Source organism: Struthio camelus, unplaced genomic scaffold, assembly GCF_040807025.1.
Source record: "Struthio camelus isolate bStrCam1 unplaced genomic scaffold, bStrCam1.hap1 HAP1_SCAFFOLD_41, whole genome shotgun sequence".
NCBI lineage: Eukaryota > Metazoa > Chordata > Aves > Struthioniformes > Struthionidae > Struthio > Struthio camelus.
In genome coordinates this window covers 1,910,571-1,928,331 of record NW_027182695.1, presented here as the reverse complement: position 1 = coordinate 1,928,331, position 17,761 = coordinate 1,910,571, and the positions used below count along the sequence as shown (strand labels likewise).

Here is a 17,761-nt window from a genome sequence, read left to right as displayed (position 1 = left end):
GACAGATTTCTGAACCAGAGCACCTGGAGCGGTCTTGCCCAGACCTTTTCCTGCTCCGCCACTGCCACCATCCTGCTCCAGAGCTCTTGGCTCAAGCACGCCAAACGGCTTCCAGCTGCCTTTGCCCGGCTCCAAACACAGCTTGCCCACTGCAGGCACAATCCGCATCCGCTCACGCAGGAACTGGGCGGTGTTTCCTGGAGCACAAGGCTCCAGCCAGCACCTCGCGGAAGGCCCACACGCCCGCTCCTAGAGCAAGCATGGCTTGTGCTGTCTCTTACCTGTGCCTCATCTCCCTCTCTCCCTCTCCCAGACTCTCTCGCTGCTCCCACAGCAGCCGCTCTCGGAGGCGAGAGATGTCCATGCCGTCTGGCAGGCCGGGGGCATCCTTTAATTTTGCCAGCTGTCGTCGAAGCACCTTCTGAAAGTCAACACCAAGCTCTAGCTCACCTTGGCCACCAAACGCTCTCACACGCCTGCGGGCTGAGGCTTCACACTGGCCCAGAGCAGTGCTCTGCTGCAGCCACCCCACCCGGGGAGAAGAGGAGGGCTTCCCTCAGCACCCTGGCCGCTCGGGGATGACTTGCCTGCCTGTCCCCACCCCAGCACCCTCTGCTAGCTCAGCCCGCACCCACGTCACCGTTTCTACCCCAGAACGCCCGGCCCGCCAGCCCAGCCCTCACTGCTTCGTCAGGTCCTGCCTTGCTGAGAGAAACCAGGCAAAGCCCCAACCCTCTGCCCCAGGAAGCGGGCCTATGGACCCCGAGCTTTACTGACTTGTTCTTGCCGGTACGTTTTGTCCGCCTTGATCTGGAGCGTCCTCAGATACTGCCTGTACTCGTTGAACTGCCGCAGCGTGCAGACGACCTGGGCAGAGAGCAGGGCACAAATCCCCAAGGCTGCTCGTCGCTAACCACGCAGCCGCCTTCCCAGAAACAGCAATAAGCCAGCGGCAGCCGCGGCCCCGCACAGCCTGCCCTCCCCGGTGCCTGGGGCCTCTGCTCCCACCCACCCACCCAGGGGCAGCAGCACTCCTCCCTCTGCCGCCAGGCCACCCGCCGGCTGCTACGGCAGTGCTCGGCCAGCGCGGCGCAGCCTTGCAAGAGCAGCCGTGGGACCGGCCGGAGCGGCTCTGCCTCAGGGAAACTCTTCTCCGCACCCTGGTCCCACACCTACTTGGCCAGCGCTGGTGACGTAACCTCCTCTCCTGAGTCTCCGCAGGTTGTCTTGGCGCTTGTAGTAGGCCCGCAAATGCGGGTCGTGCAGACTGTTGTACTCGGTGCTCAGCAAGCGACACTGGGGATCTCCCAAAGCAAAAGAAGCAGATGGCTGGTGGAGCTGTAAAAGGCATCGGCCACAGCATGAGCAGGGTGCACAGCCTGCACCCCGCATGAGCAGGGCAGAAACAAAGACCCTTCTGAGCTTCCTCAGCCCCTAGCGTAGCTTTTCCAGACCTCCGAGCTTTAGAGTAATCCCTGGCTCAGCGCTTAGCTCAGCTCTGAGTTTTACCCAAAGGAAAGACTGCTCTGCTCTGCTTGGGAGACTCTTCAGCCGAGGAGAAGCCCAGGGCCTACGGCTTCAGCCTTGTGCTTGTCTACTGGTCCTGTACGAACGTGAGGAGGTATTTCCTGGGCCAGTGGAGAAGATGCCCCCTTTCTCCACTGAAAGCTACCTGTCCTTTTCTGCACCCACTGGGGCAGCTCAAAGGAGCTCTCCAGAAAGTGTCCATCTCCCCATGGTTTCTTCCCTTTGGAAAGTCACTGTGATTGCAAAATGAGCCCGTGCTCAGGAGAGCTGCCAAACTCTACTGGTGGAAATAGAGAGCGAGTTGGAAGAGCTGATACCAAGAGTCTTTCCCATACCCCAGGCAGGCTGCAGGGAGCAGGGTGGGGAGAACCACCACCACCTCCCACCCCCGCAAGCAGACGAGGCTTCGGAGCCCCGCAGGAAGAAATGCAAGACATTGCCACACCAACAATGTCTCTCCCAATGTTTCAAAGAGCAAATCTCTACTCCACTGGGAACAGGCTCCTCGGGGTTCGGCACTCCTAAGGGGCGTGTTGGCTCACTCTGCTTCCCAGTAGCGCCGGAGCTGGGAACAAGGTACCGAAGCCTGGAAGCAAAAGGACACTTCCTACGTTGCCCTAGCAGAGAGGCCCTGGCGTTGGCAGCTGCACAAAGGAATGCAGCAGGAGAAGTTCTGACACCACCTGAGGATGATGATGGCCACCCCTCCCATGTCTTTGCTCGGCCGCTCAGTGGGTCGGGGCAAGGAGCTGAGGAGAAAGAAGGGACTTTTCCTACCCCTTGCTACTGCTTTTACCTTTTGCCCCAGCTTGGTGCGGTAGAAGACAGGGTTGGAGCCAGGCAGCAAAGGGAGTTTCACCCCCAGCGGCATCTCCAGCAGCTCCGCGCATCCTACTACGACCTGCTGTCCTCTGCGCCCACGCTAGGAAGACAGAGGCACTCCTGGGCACTCAGGCTGCCATCTCCAGAGCCTCTTGCACAGCACGTACCAGAAACGCTCTGGGAACGCTCCACCCAGGCAGGGCGCAAAGAGCAGCCTCGTCCCAGGCAGCTCCCTGCTCCACCGCCTCCTTCCCCACCACTCCACACCCTGTAAACCAAACCCCACGTCCTGTCACACCACCCTCCCACCTGCTGAGCTGCAGTCCAGGATGAGCAGGGACACAGGACTCCCTCAGAGCCTCCACTGGCCTCACCCTCCTTCTCCCCCTTCTTGCAGTCCCCTCCACACTTCCCCGTGCCCCAGAGAAGGCCCACGGGGCTGCCAGCTCCCAGGCTGAGCCCTCTCCACCTGCCCGGTACGCACCTCGGCCCTCATGGCCCTTGCGCTCCTCAGTGCCTCTCTAGCTTGGACGCCAGCAGCGAGATAGTGCTCCATGGCTCCTTTCAAGAGCCCTCCTGGAGCTGCGGCTCTCCGCTGGCCCCTCTCGCTCCAGTGACCCCCAGCTCTGGCCGCCCCAGCCAGTCTCCCAGACAGCGGTGCTACCACAACAATTGTGCATTGTTGCATTGCTGCTTTCCCGCGCCACCGCCCTGCTGCGGCCAGGCCACCCCGGGGCCTGCCTGCAGCCCTGGCCGGCCCTTGCTTTGCAGCAGACTTCAGCCCCAAGGCTGACCGAGCCCTTGGCAAGTCCTGGCCAGGCCTTCCGCCGACCTCCTGGCCTTTCCGCAGCACCAACCACAGCACCAAGCCGATGAAGCAGCAGCCACAGACACGGCCAGGCAGTGCTGCCCACCAGGACGCTGCTCTGCTCGCTCCGTGTTGCCCCGCACATCCCCTGCCCATCGCGCCCTTTTCCCGAGGAGCCTCAGCACAGTCAAGGGAGGGCCTGGGCTCTCCCCAAAAGCACCGAGGGGTGGGGTGGGTCCTGAGGGGAGCAGAGGCCAAGCAGAGGGCTCTGGGTTGCAGTGCCATCGGTCGCAGCTCTGTCATTGTGGGAGCTGTCCCACCATGTCTCAGCAGTCACTCCAACAATGCCACATTTCTGTGACAGCACACGGGGCTCCAGCTCCTCTTGCCTGTTCCCCAGGCTGACGGCACTGCTACACATTGGAGCTGCAGCACCCCAGCTGTGGCCCCAGGGACAAGTGCAGCCTTATGACAGGGAAACCTGTTGCAGAGTGCCCGGGACACACTGTATGCAAAGGCTTTACTTCCTAGCAGAGACATGCTGGAGTGGCTGGCACATGGCAAGGTGGTGCTAAGTCAGGGGCTGAGGAAGAGAGCAAACCCTGCAGTCCCCAAAGCCAGAGACAAACCCAGCTGGGTCAGGCAGCCCTGGTGGGAGAGGGGTTTGCTGCCCCAGGTGACTCCAAAGCCCTTTGGGGCCTGTGAGAGAGGTGAAGAGGGTGTCCAAGAAGGACAAGCTGCTGCTGAGAAGGTGCCTGGGGTAGGACAGCCTTTGATCTATCCACAGTGGGGACATCGATAGCCTACTCACTGTTCAGAGCACTGGGTGCGAAGGTTCAGGAAGAGGAGACCCACCAGGGTTGGAGAGCATAGGCACACGAGTGGAGACTCTTGCTGTGATGTGCCTCCCAATCCTGCAGCATCCCTGGGTGTAGCTGGGATGGACCTCCCTGCATGCCATGGGCTTGGTGTTCGGTTGCTGGCACACAGGACCCAAACCCCTTTCAACAACCCTGTGACACTTGCCCTGAACACCCTGGCTTCCCTGGACGTCCTGTGTGGTCTGTGCCAGACACATGCTGGGCACCCCAGGCACCTGGCACGGCACTAGAGGCCTCTTTTATTCCCTGAAAATGAGCGCCCTGAATTAACTGAAGTGTCTGCAATGCCGGGAGGTGCATGGGCCTTAGCTCTGAAGTGCCTTGAGCTGCAGTATGTACAGCCGGTGGAGCCTAGGGAGCGACCTGGCTCTCCTGATGGTGAACTCCTCCTTTGGGTCAGCTGAACAGCTCTGCAGGCTCCATGGAAATGCATGGCTCCATGGAAAGGTTCCGATGGCCCAAGAATATGGTGTAGGTTCAGGTGGCCAAGGGAACCTGCCCCACCACCCCTCTGGCCCACAGCTGAGGCTCAGGCAGGATGTGGGGAGGGTCTCAGAATTGCTCCATCACAGCTGGCAGACACCCACACACATGACTTGGACCAAGCCTGGAACCTCAGCCGTCACCGGGGGTTTGGGTGTGAGCCGCTGACTCCCCCCTCCATCCCTAGTGCTTGTCGTGGCAGCTCAGGCAAGGCCTTGCATGCAGGCAGCTCTTTTGGGCACCCCAAAACTGAGGCCAGAGGAAGCCCACCTCCGGTGGGTTTGGGGCATGCCTGGGAGGGAGCTGAATCCCCCTCCCGACCAAGGCCTTCTCAGCGGAGACCAAACACCTGCATTTCCTCCTCTGAATCACTGCCCTACGCAGGGGAAATGACCCCCTCTCGGCCACTCTCTGCGTCTCCTGGCCAGCAATGGGACAGGAAGAGCAGGAGGCAGAGGGGAGCGGGTCCAGCCCTCTCCACCTCTGTCGCCTGAGGGGATCAAGCACCCTGCTGAAATCAGTCTCTCTCCACAGCACCGAGAGGGACTGCAGGGGATTATTGCAGCTGCCAGAGCCTTTCCCAGAAGGGAGCCTGCTGCCCCTCAGGAGCTGCCAGCCTTGGAGCCCCAGGACAATCTCCAGGGAGCCCAGGGGGAAGAGAAAGTCACGCCTTTGGCTGGGCGTCTGCTCCTGAGCGGGGCCAGGCTCCGGGGACCGAGGGAGCTGCTGGCACCGTGGCAGCAGTGCCCATGTGCCCAGCTGTGGGCAGGAGCAGCTCCTCTGCCAAGAGCAGCGGGGCTCCGGGCACTGCCTGCTGCTGCTGACGGGAGATGAGGCGAGAGGGAGAGAAGTGAGAGGCAGTGTGGGGTGGGAGGAGAGAGGAGAGCTCCTTGTGGGGGAAATCTGCACAGCCCTTTGCATGGTAAGTCTCTGGCTGCAGGGCAATGCTGCCGAGGTTCCTGGAGGGGTCTTCTGCACCCACCCCATCCCATGACCAATAGTGATTTGAAGGATTGCTCTTGCAGCTTCTGCATTGTGGAGGAGGAGGAGGAGGAGGAGATGCTTCAGAGCACGATGTCCTGCCACACCGTCAGAGGCAGAGGGCATCCTGCTGCCTTCTCCCAGGGACACAGCCGGGGTGTGAATCTGGGCTGTGCACCCAGGTCTGCCCCGGTTCATCAGTCAGAGTGGTGTCCCTGCACCCCAGGGTGCTGTGTGCCCGGGGCAGTGACTCTGCTGCCTGCACGGGTCAGCACCCAGCCTGCCCGGGGAGCTCCCCACGGCGCTGCAGGGAGAAGCTCTGGGTGAGAGGGGTTTCCCCCAGCAGGGCAGGTTCATCCTCCCATCGAGAGGGTGCTGCGTGGAGCAGGGCTGCCCACAGCTCCAGCTCTCCAGGAGGACCTTTTGAGAGTGGGGTTTTCAAGAGGACTCGCCTCTGCATGGTGGGAGTGGAAATGCAGCAGTCATTGAGGTTGAGTCAAGAAACTAAGCCTGGTCACCACCACACTGAGGGGTGACTAGGTTTGCAAGGACCCGCAGCAATTGCCCTCACAAGCCCTCAGCCTGCAGACAGCATCCACATCACCTTGCCATCACTGTTCTCGGCCAGCCCCAGCATGCAGACGCTTTCCCCCCAGCAAGCCCCCTGCAGCTTTCCTCTCCCACCCAGCAGAGGAAGGGGGAATGAGCTGACTCAGGAGATGCCACCTTTAAGACCCTTCACCCTCCCGGGGGGTGTGCTGCTGAGCTGTGTGCTGCTGTCCAGAAGGGCCCAGCTCTTGTGTAGGACATCTGTGATAGCTGAATGTCCCATGCAGAAGCCGCAGAGGGGTGCTAAGGAGATGGAAGTGCTGATGGGGGTGGCTGTATGTGGGCAGCTGCAAAAGCATAGTGGAGATGTGGAGACCAGTGTGCTGGCTGTGTCCTAGGGCACAGGGAGAGCTGGTGCCTCTCAGGGCTCACTAGTCTTCACCCTGGGAGCAACGGAAAGGCTGCCTAGTCCAGCCCTGCAGAGCAGACAAAGAAGCAAACAATCCCCCCAGCACGGAAGCTGTTGCTTTTGTGCTCCAAATGCCTCCAAACTGCATGTGAAGATGTTCAACAGACTTCCTACACTCCAGCAGCACTGACCCCTCTGCAGCCTGCAGGCACACGTCCCGGCTCCTCATGGCTCACGCAGCCAGCCCAAGCTGCAGCTCCAGACAGGGAGCTGAGTGAAGGTCCTGCCTGGGAGAAAAGCAGTGTGTGTGTGTGTGTGTGTGTGTGTTGGGTGTGTGTGTGTGTGTGTGGGGGTGGGTGTGTGTGTGTGTGTGTGTCTGTGTGTGTGTGTTGGGGTGTGTCTGTGAGAAAGGGAAAGAGCTGTGAACAGAGGAGTCTCTCCTGACTTGTCCCTGTCTTTTCCTCCTGGCACAGTCCCACGTGCCTGCAGGGAACAACATGTCCAATAGCAGCTCCCTCAACGAGTTCCTCCTCCTGGCATTCGCAGACACGCGGCAGCTGCAGCTCTTGCACTTCGCACTCTTCCTGGGCATCTACCTGGCTGCCCTCCTGGCCAACGGCCTCATCATCACCGCCATAGCCTGCCACCACCGCCTCCACACCCCCATGGACTTCTTCCTCTTTAATCTCTCCCTCCTCGACGTGGCCTCCATCTCCACCACTGTCCCCACATCCATGGCCAATTCCCTCACAAACACCACGACCATCTCCTACTCGGGATGTGCTGCCCAGGTCTTAAGTTTTGCCATTTTCATTTGTGCTGAGTATTCCCTTCTCACAGTCATGGCCTATGACCGCTACGTTGCCATCTGCAGACCCGTGGACTACGGGACCCTCCTGGGTGGCAGCAGAGCTTGTGTCCAAATGGCAGCAGCTGCCTGGGGCAGCAGCTTTCTCAATGCTCTCCTGCACACTGCCAGCACATTTTCCATACCTCTCTGCCAAGGCAATGCTGTGGGGCAGTTCTTCTGTGAGATCCCCCACATCCTCAAGCTCGCCAGCTCACACTCCTACCTCCGGGAAGTTGGGGTGGTTGTGATTACGACTTGTTTAATCTTGGGGTGTTTCATGTTCATTGTGCTGTCCTACGTGCAGATCTTCACAGTTGTGCTGAGGATCCCCTCTGAGCAGGGCCGGCACAAAGCCTTCTCCATGTGCCTCCCTCACCTGGCCGTGGTCTCCCTGTTTGTCAGCACTGGCATGTTTGCCTACCTGAAACCTCCCTCCCTCTCCTCCCCCTCCCTGGATCTGGTGGTGGCTGTTGTGTACGCGGTGGTGCCTCCAGCAGTGAACCCCCTCATCTACAGCCTGAGGAACAAGGAGCTCAAGGATGCTCTGAAGAAACTGGTTCAATGGGTACAATGTGGGCACCAATAACCATCCCATGTGCACCCACTCATCATTCACAGGGCATTTGGCATCAGGGCTCTCTGTTGTTCTTTTCTTTTTTTCTTACTTTTCTGATACATTCTCATTAAAAGAAAAAATTTTTGGTTTGTGCCACTTCTCAGGAATCTCATTTGAATCGGAGCCAGAGACCGTGGTGAAGCAGGAAGCCAGGTGTCTCCCTTCCTCTGCAGAGATGGAGGAACCTCAGAGCCCACTAGTCTGAGCTCCCGCGGGTGCCCCCAGTGCAATGAGGGGAGTTTCCCTTTGCAGGGTCTCTTTTGGCACTGACACCAAGGGCGCTCAGGGGCACACAGTCAGGCTCGGACAAGTACAGACTGGGTGAGACCATGGGTCCTGTGTCCCTTAGGAGAGCTCAGCTCTTGGAAAAGGAGAAGGAGCATCAGGCTCCTGGGGGCACCAGCTCGGGGCAGGCGGCTCTGTCGCTGGGGCAGCAGGAGCTGTGGAGGGGCTGCAGGGCCAGGGCTGTCGTGCTGTGCTGGGCAGCGGGGTGGGCATGGAGGGGCTGCAGCCGAACCACCACAGCGCTCTGCCCAGCAGCTCCTTGAAGCTGCTCACCTGGCTTTGCTCCTCAGTCGAGAGAGCCCGACACCTCGGAGTGTGACGTGCTCTGTGGAAAGAGTGAGGGGTGGCACAGACAGCTGTGGGCAGGGGGTGGTGTTCTGAGCACCGGGCTCTGTGTGAGACACCAAAATATGTTTTTGGATGGTGTGGGCCTGAATAAAACAGAAATGTTTAGAAAACGACATTAAAAATGAAACAAGAAAGAAATCAAGAAGAAGATTTAAAGCAAAGAAATGTTTTGTTACATTTTCCAGCCTTTACTTGTTTTAGGTTCTTACTGTCTTTCCTGATACGTTCTGTTTTAGCATGCTAGTCTTCTGGGGAGATTATGCATTATGTGGTTATCTGAAAAGAAAAGTAACTTTCAGAAGTGGGGCGGGAAGCAGTCACAGGGTGGTGGACATGTGGTGCCTTTGCAGGTGCCCTGGTCCCCTCTGCCCGGCCTCCCTCAGCAGCTCCCAGGGGCTCCCGTCTCCCGCAGGCCTTCTGGGAGAGCTACTGGCCCCAGGCAGGTACCTGAGATACATCGGTGCCTCTCCAAGTGCCCCTGGCTGCTTGTGGTTCGACCCCGGAGCTCTGCCTGCAAAGGTGAAGAACGGTTTTCAGCTTTACAAAACATATGAGCACCCTTTCATCGTTCAAAAGGATTGACTCACTTGAATACAAATGTCAGTGTTTTCCCATGATGAAACAATGGACATTTTGAGGAAAGGTATGAAACTCAGGAGAAGAAACGTTGATCTGCCCACTAAATCACATTACCACTGCTCTGGCTGTTATGCTGTGGTTTTAACCCCACTCATGTTTCACATATTTCCACATGTCCTGATTAAACTGATCCTTTCTGAAGCTGACTTTGCCTCAGACTGTCGGCACGTCTGCACTTGCCCTAGTTGCCCAGTTTTCCTCCTTGCTCTTTATCCATTCAGCCACCTCTCAACTGTCCAGCTGCTGCTCGGAGCTTCTGGCACTCTCAAGCTTGCCTCATCTTTCTGGAGCCTCCTTGTCTCTTTAGCCAGCTCCTTTGCTGTGTTTCTATCCAGCCTTTCCCACCTATCTGTCAAAAACATTTCACGGAAGGTTGTTTCTTGGGAAAGTGGACATCGCTGGCAGCAGCTTGGACTTGCCATACAGTTGAGGAGCGTATTTTATCTTTTATTAAACTGTCTCCCATTTACTTTGGTTTTGCCTGCACTTGAGACAAATCCTTCTGTGTCTATTTGCACCTAGTGCTCTAAGGGAAGCAGGTGGGAGTTGATGCACAGGAGCTATAACCCTCAGCTGCAGAGGCGAGTGGAAGAAGGTTAGATGTTAACAAGAGTGGTGTAGGGCCCCAGCGGCTGATGGGAGAACTGGCCGGGCTGGGGAGGTGAGGAGGAATGTGGTCCATGCATGTCTCCTATCAAAAACACTGCTTTTCCTACATGTCCAGACCTCATTAGGAGACACTGTGGGTCAGTAGGAATTGGAGAATGTGGGTATCCCTTATCCTGAAAACCAAAGAATAAAGAAAGCTTAAAAAGCGGGCATCTTTCTTTTCAGGTGCTCACTGAAATCTTCCTAATTGCAATACACTCCTGCAAGCTTTCCACTTAGCCCCACAAGACTGGAAGAAGTGAAGGAAATGATTTGCAAGAGCCATGGCTCCTGAGGGCTTTTTGCGTTTGAATGACCCCTCGGGGGTATTTGGTGCTGAGCCCATGAAGCTCAGATGCTGAGAGGAGACTGAACAAAGCTCTCAAGAAGCTCCAGCCAGAAGAAAACACCAAAGTGTCTTGGAGTGTTAAAGGGTCCCACTGAGGACCATTACCGACAAAGCCTCCCCAGGGGGCTGACGAGAGCAGAAAGTTGGAGGCCCTGATTGCTGGTAGGAAATGTGCATTTCTTTTCCCCAAAGTCCAGTCTGTGCCTTTCAAGCTGCAGTTTGTGGCCGTTTCCTCTTCTCATGCTCTTTCCCTCTACCAAAAGAGACGCCATCATCTCTGAAACCACCCTTCCAGCAGTCACCGCCTACTCCTCTTTTCCCCTTAGCTGTAACACTTCACCAGGCTGAAGAAGGCCACGTCCCTCAGCCTCTCCATACAGGCCTTGTGCTTCAGGCCAGAAACACCATCTCTGCAGACCTCCTTTGCACCCTCTCTGCTTCCTCCCCATTCCTCCAGCCCTGGGCAGCCCACCCTGGCACACACTATTCCAGGTGTGAGCACAGCAGTGCTGAGTCGAGGGCGTTAAGAACTGCCCTTGCCTGAGTGGCCAGACTCTTCCTACAGCAGCTCCCTCAGCCTCCCATAGGGATAAAGTCAACCTTACAAACGTCTGCCTCAGATGTTTAAGGCTCTTCCAGCCCTTCTGGATTGTACTGGATCTGCTGATGACCTTAGGCACAGTAGAGTGCCATCACCCTCAGGCCATGACTTTCTGCATGTGTCACACTCATCGAGCATTGTTTTGTAATGTGCAGGTGTCGGCTGTCAGGAGGGCTTGTTCTGGACAAGCAGTCACCCATAATCAAACCTTGACCTGAAAACCTTTCAGGCCCCAGAGGCAACCTCACACCACTGGGAGGAGCTGCCTCTGGGGATGCTGTCTTTGGCACTTACCCACATGCAAGAATGACAGCAGCAATCGCCAGAGCTGACTGCATCACCAAACCACTCAGGTTGGAAGGGAGCATGAGAGCCCATTCTGGACAAGCAGTCACCCATAATTAACCTTTGAACTGAAAACCTTTCAGGCCCAAGGGGCAACCTCACAGCACTGGGAGGGGCTGGCTCTGGGGAGGCCATATCTGGTGCTAACTCACATGCAGAAAAGGAATTCATGGCAGCAAGAATCGCTGGGGCTATCATCAGGGATGACATGGCTCCTCTGCCCTGTCGGGTCCCAACAAGTAGACCCCAAACACAAGGAAATCCTCTCTCCTGCAGTCCAGGGCGGTGATTCTGCTATTCCTCTTGCCTCTCCACCATCTCCAGGTCACTGCAGTGACAGCCAGGCTCCACATTCACAGCCCCAACCAGGCCGAGCTTCAGGTAAGAAAGAAAGGGGAGGGTGGCACCATCTGCTTAGAGACACAACTGCCGCGGTAGAGAAACCACACGGCAGAAAAGGCACCTTTTTTCCCCTCACCACTGAGGGGATCCAGGCCCTGGACTTTTCTGTGGTTGAAGGTGGATGCAAAGGATTGCTGGTGTAATGCAGATGTGCCTGAGGCAGTGCCTCCCGGGTTGCCCTTACAGTCAAGCAGGAGACACAGGAGAGGGGGTACCGTGAGCTGTGGTGCTGTCCTGGGTCTGGGCATCCTGGCAGGCGGTGCTGTTGGCTGCCACCCCCGAGAGACCCCTGTCCCCACTAGCAGCATGGAGTCCCCTCCACAATCAACCATCAAGAGCTGCTCTGGCTTCAGAGGGGCTCCTGGGAGTACTGGGGCTGGTGCTGGCCACCCTGCACCTGCCACCAGGGTGCCCCTTGGCCTCCCTGGAGCAACCACAGAGCAGAGCCCTGTCTCGCTGGGCTGTGGGGACATTTGTGGGATTCCAGCAGTGTGAGAGATTCCTGGAGCATCATGGCTCCCATCTAAGCCCCATCTCTGTGGTCCTGCTGCCCTGCACGTGGCCCCATGGTGCCACAGTGCAGGCACCACACAGGACATGGTGCCTTCAGGAGTGAGGAAACATCCCCCCCCAGCATGGTCCCCACAACAGCCCTCAGTGACCTGCCCACCACGGTTCTCCTTTGCAACCTCTCACTAGTTCTCAGCCCCCACCCAGCCCTGGCCCCGTCCCAGCCAGGGTGAGCAAACAGCCATGCCCTGGGGTCTGTTAGGGTCTGGCCGAGAGGGGGTCATTTCCCCTGCGTAGGGCAGTGATTCAGAGGAGGAAATGCAGGTGTTTGGTCTCCGCTGAGAAGGCCTTGGTCGGGAGGGGGATTCAGCTCCCTCCCAGGCATGCCCCAAACCCACCGGAGGTGGGCTTCCTCTGGCCTCAGTTTTGGGGTGCCCAAAAGAGCTGCCTGCATGCAAGGCCTTGCCTGAGCTGCCACGACAAGCACTAGGGATGGAGGGGGGAGTCAGCGGCTCCCACCCAAACCCCCGGTGACGGCTGAGGTTCCAGGCTTGGTCCAAGTCATGTGTGTGGGTGTCTGCCAGCTGTGATGGAGCAATTCTGAGACCCTCCCCACATCCTGCCTGAGCCTCAGCTGTGGGCCAGAGGGGTGGTGGGGCAGGTTCCCTTGGCCACCTGAACCTACACCATATTCTTGGGCCATCGGAACCTTTCCATGGAGCCATGCATTTCCATGGAGCCTGCAGAGCTGTTCAGCTGACCCAAAGGAGGAGTTCACCATCAGGAGAGCCAGGTCGCTCCCTAGGCTCCACCGGCTGTACATACTGCAGCTCAAGGCACTTCAGAGCTAAAGGCCCATGCACCTCCCGGCATTGCAGACACTTCAGTTAATTCAGGGCGCTCATTTTCAGGGAATAAAAGAGGCCTCTAGTGCCGTGCCAGGTGCCTGGGGTGCCCAGCATGTGTCTGGCACAGACCACACAGGACGTCCAGGGAAGCCAGGGTGTTCAGGGCAAGTGTCACAGGGTTGTTGAAAGGGGTTTGGGTCCTGTGTGCCAGCAACCGAACACCAAGCCCATGGCATGCAGGGAAGGTCCATCCCAGCTACACCCAGGGATGCTGCAGGATTGGGAGGCACATCACAGCAAGAGTCTCCACTCGTGTGCCTATGCCCTCCAATCCTGGTGGGTCTCCTCTTCCTGAACCTTCGCACCCAGTGCTCTGAACAGTGAGTAGGCTATCGATGTCCCCACTGTGGATAGATCAAAGGCTGTCCTACCCCAGGCACCTTCTCAGCAGCAGCTTGTCCTTCTTGGACATCCTCTTCACCTCTCTCACAGGCCCCAAAGGGCTTTGGAGTCACCTGGGGCAGCAAACCCCTCTCCCACCAGGGCTGCCTGACCCAGCTGGGTTTGTCTCTGGCTTTGGGGACTGCAGGGTTTGCTCTCTTCCTCAGCCCCTGACTTAGCACCACCTTGCCATGTGCCAGCCACTCCAGCATGTCTCTGCTAGGAAGCAAAGCCTTTGCATACAGTGTGTCCCGGGCACTCTGCAACAGGTTTCCCTGTCATAAGGCTGCATTTGTCCCTGGGGCCACAGCTGGGGTGCTGCAGCTCCAATGTGTAGCAGTGCCGTCAGCCTGGGGAACAGGCAAGAGGAGCTGGAGCCCCGTGTGCTGTCACAGAAATGTGGCATTGTTGGAGTGACTGCTGAGACATGGTGGGACAGCTCACACAATGACAGAGCTGCAACTGATGGCTAAAAGGTCTTCAGGAGAGACCAGGAGGGAAGGTGAGGAGGGGGGATGCCCTTTGGGTGCCCAGGGGAAGCCCAGCTGTATGGAGCTCTTCAGTGGGATGGAGAAAGGGAGGCAGCTGTGCAGGGCAGAGGAGCTGTGGGTTTTGGACAACAGAGACGTGCTGAAGATGGAAGGAGAAGTGGCAAGGTGTGCATGGGGGGACCGAATAACCCCATGCCCAAATAATCACCGATGGTCCCTCTCTAAACAGTGGAGAGAGACCCATTCCAGCATTGCAATTTCCCTCAGCAGGGATGGTTATCTACGAGAGGTGGAAATGTCCCACTCTGGAGGTCCCTCTTCCCATCTCTTAACAAGGCAACACACGCATACAGGGAAAAGAAGGGTAGCCATTTACCCACGGTTCAGGTATTGATTCGGGTAAGTCAATCGAGGCATCTCGTGCCTGTATGGAAGCCCCTGTGGTGGAGTGAGACTCAGCTCACTGCCATGAACTCCCCAAACACCGAGGAGGTGGGATTCCCTTTGCCCAAGCTGGAGTGCGCACACCAGAGCTGTCTACACACAAACTGCTTGTCTAAGCTCCCATTATAATCACTGGAGATGGAGGGCGGGAGTCAGTTGGCCACACACAAACACCAGGTGACATTTGAAGAGACAGAGGTGGTGCAAGGCTTGTGCCAGTGTCTGCTGGCTCTGAGGGAGCGCCTGTGAGACCCCTGTCCTCCTAGAGCATGAGCTGGAGGCCAGGTGGGGAATTCCCTTGGCCGTCTCCAATGACCCCAGAGGCCTAATGCTGCTGGAGCACCACGCACTATGAAGCTGAGACACAAGCAGACCCCAACAGTGCAAAATCCTCAAGTAATCCCATGCAGACACCTGATTTAATGACATAAAAATTGGCTGGCAGAGCCATGTCAGGTGCCTGGGGTGTCCAGCACAACTGCACGTTTCTAGCAGATACAGCCTGGCTCCTAGAGGAAAACCATACCCTTTGGGAGTGGTGCTGGGCAAGTGCCCCAGGGCACCTCGGGTTTCCTACCTGTGCCCAGACAACTGAATCCTACCTCTGCCTTCGGGCACAGTCTGTACTGTCCACATCCAAGCATGCTGCATTGGTGGGAGGCACATCACAGCAAGGTCTCCACTCATGGCCCTGCGCTCTTAACACCTTCTAGTTCTCTTCTCCCCGGCCCTCTGCTCACCCCCAGGTGATATGAGCAGGGCCTGTGCTGATGATGTCCCCAGGGTGGCTGGATCACTGGCTGTGCAGGCCCAGGGACTTCTTCAGTGGCACCTTGTCCTTCCTGGAGATTGGTTCACCTCTGTCACAGGCCCCCGTGTGCTCCAGACTCAACTCAGGCAGCAAACCCCTCTCCTGCCACTCCTGCACGGCCCAGCTCTGTTTCTCCCTGGCCTTGGGCACTGCAGCGTTTGCTCTCTCCCTGGGAACCTCCTTTCACCATTACATTGCCCCCTGCTTTGTCTACCAGCACGTCTCTGCTCTGAAGTGGGGCCATCACACACACAGTGTCCTTGGCCCTTGGGAACAGGTTTCACCATGGCTAATCTGACTGAAACATTGTTCGATTAACGGAGATGTGGTGGGATCTCTTGCATGATAGGAGAGCCCTGATGTTAGGGGACAAGCTCTTCAGGAGAGACCAAGGGGGAAGGTGAGGAACGTGGCAGCTCGGGTGTGTGAAGCTCCTCACTCATCAAGGCAAGGGTCTGGGTGAGAGCTTGTGGGTGACCAGGGTGACATCCCAATGGGAGCTACGGACCACCCAGTCAGGGTGAGGAGGTGGCTGCAGTCTCCTTTAAGCAATGTGAGCACCTCTCAGGATCCTAGGCCCTTGATCCTAGGGAGGGGACTTTAATCCCGCTGACATTGAATGGAAGGGCCAAGAGCAGAGTGCAAGCAGGCCAGGAGGTTTCTGGAGGGCATCAGGGACAACTTCTTTGCACAAAGGCACAGTGGACCAAGACTCGTGATGCTTCTTTGTATGTGGGAATTTCCAGGAGAGAGGACCTGCTCGGGGACGGGATAGTCAGTGTCCGCCTTGCCCGCGGTGACCATGAAAAGTAGCATTCCGGATGCTGAAGGGAGTGAGGAGGGATAGCAGCAGAGCACAGACCCTGGCCTGTGCTCCGAGGAGCAGAGGAGCAATGAAAGAATAAAAAGGGAAAATGTGGGCTCACTGCTGCTGCTGGGGTGTGGGCCTGGAGAGAGGCCAGGCAGGCCTGGCCTTCCCCCCCCATACAGCTGCTGAGCCCAGCAGGCAGAAGGAGCTGGTCACATCCAGAGATCACCCCTCACCAGGACCGTGGGGAACGGCCAGTGCTGGAAATGGCTGCTACAAGGGGTCTGTGAGGAGTTTCCAGGGGCGGTTTCTCCTCTCTGTTCAGGCAACAACAAGCTGGGCTGGATCTTTGCCCCGAGGCACCCTGCTTGAGGGCCCTCGTGGGCAAGAGGATGGTCTTGAAGCCCAGCAGCCAGGATGGTCTACAAGCCCCAGGACCTCCTCTGCATGCTCCCTGCCAACCCTCCAGAGAATCCAGGAGAGAGCTTGTCCTCCCCGGGGGGTCACAGCTGGATGCCCAGGCCTCCAGCTGGGTGCAGAGCCCTTTTTTGGGGGGAGGGGGTCACTTTGGGGGTAATGGCCAGCACACAGGGTGAAGGGGAGACTGTCTCCAGGGCTTGTGCTGGGGACAGGGTCTGAGGGACAGCAGCACACTCATCTGGCTGCTGGGTCCTGCTTCCGTCAACGCAAGCTCTGACATAGGGTCCCAGCCTTCCTTTTGGTGCCACCCGTCAGGAGTGATGACGACACTGTGAGCAGGGTACATGGGGAACATTAATCCTTCTTCAGCCTCTTCCTTGGCCATGTGTGGGGCCAGGACACCAAGAACTTCTGGCTCTGCGGTGTGAACACGCTTTAGTGTAGCCACAGTGTGACCATTGTCTTGGATTAAATGTCAGCATCTTTCTCTCCAACACCATTGCAAGCCCAGCTCCACTTCCTTCTGATGTCCCCCCAACTGCTCCTCTGATCTTGCTGGCCATTCCTGCACCCCCTCCCCTGTTCTCCTACGGGGTCTCGACCTGGTGGTTTTGCTCTGCAGAGTGAGTGGGCTGTGGGGCCACAGGGCCACGGGGGTGACTCTGCACTGGCCATGCTGGTGCGGGTGGGAAGCAGACCCAACCGAATGGGGATCATGGCCTGTAACCCCTCCAGGGATCCAGCACATGGTATTTCATTAACGATGGCATGAATCACTCTCCTGTCTCCCTTCCCCGGGCCAGCTGGGTCCCCACTGCCTCTCTCTCGTGATTGCAGAGTCCTCCTGTGCCTGTGGATACCTGCGTTTTGTGCTTTCCCTTTAAGGGACTCCACCTTGGAGGACTTCTCATTTTGGGAGGCTCCTCTCGCTGCCCACCCCAGGCACACGCTGTCCCAGGAGAGCCCCTGTGCTCACCTGGCACCTCCAGCTTCCCCTCCAGAAGGAGGGACATCTGACACTGTGCCTGAACAAGTGCGACAGCCCCGGCTATGTACAACAGTGACAATCCCTCATCTCCCCTGTCACTGGACACTGAGGGGGGACTCCTCAATCCTAAATCCCTTGGTGTCTAAGAGATCATAACCGGATAATGAGCTTTTGGCTCCTGACCCCATGGACAAGGCTGCCCAGCAGGCCCTTGTGGGCTGCACTCCTTGGGCCTATATTTGACACCAGCTTTGGAAGAAGCACCCAGCCTTCAGACATGGCCTTGGCTAGAACTGCCTTTATTACCAAGATACTGTGAGGGAGCCAGCTCTGACTTAGCGTTAGACACAATGTTGTGTGGCCACCAGGTGAGACATCACACTAAAACCAGGGAGAATTGCAAGCATTTATGTAGCAAAATGATAACAAATGAACTTCATCATCATCATCATCATCA

General features: G+C 57.5%; 1 protein-coding gene across 1 annotated transcript in view; it reads right to left on the bottom strand.

Moving 5' to 3' along the window:
- Nucleotides 1-753: 753 nt before the first annotated feature.
- LOC138065163 (olfactory receptor 10A4-like) overlaps nucleotides 754-17,761 on the bottom strand; it is a 28,853-nt gene continuing 11,845 nt past the window's right edge. The window contains exons 4-6 of the mRNA XM_068929355.1: nucleotides 2,324-2,449; nucleotides 1,177-1,338; nucleotides 754-867 (exon numbers count right to left, since the gene is read on the bottom strand). Of these exons, the coding sequence (XP_068785456.1) occupies nucleotides 754-867; nucleotides 1,177-1,338; nucleotides 2,324-2,449 (402 nt within the window). The remainder of the gene's footprint in view (nucleotides 868-1,176; nucleotides 1,339-2,323; nucleotides 2,450-17,761) is intronic.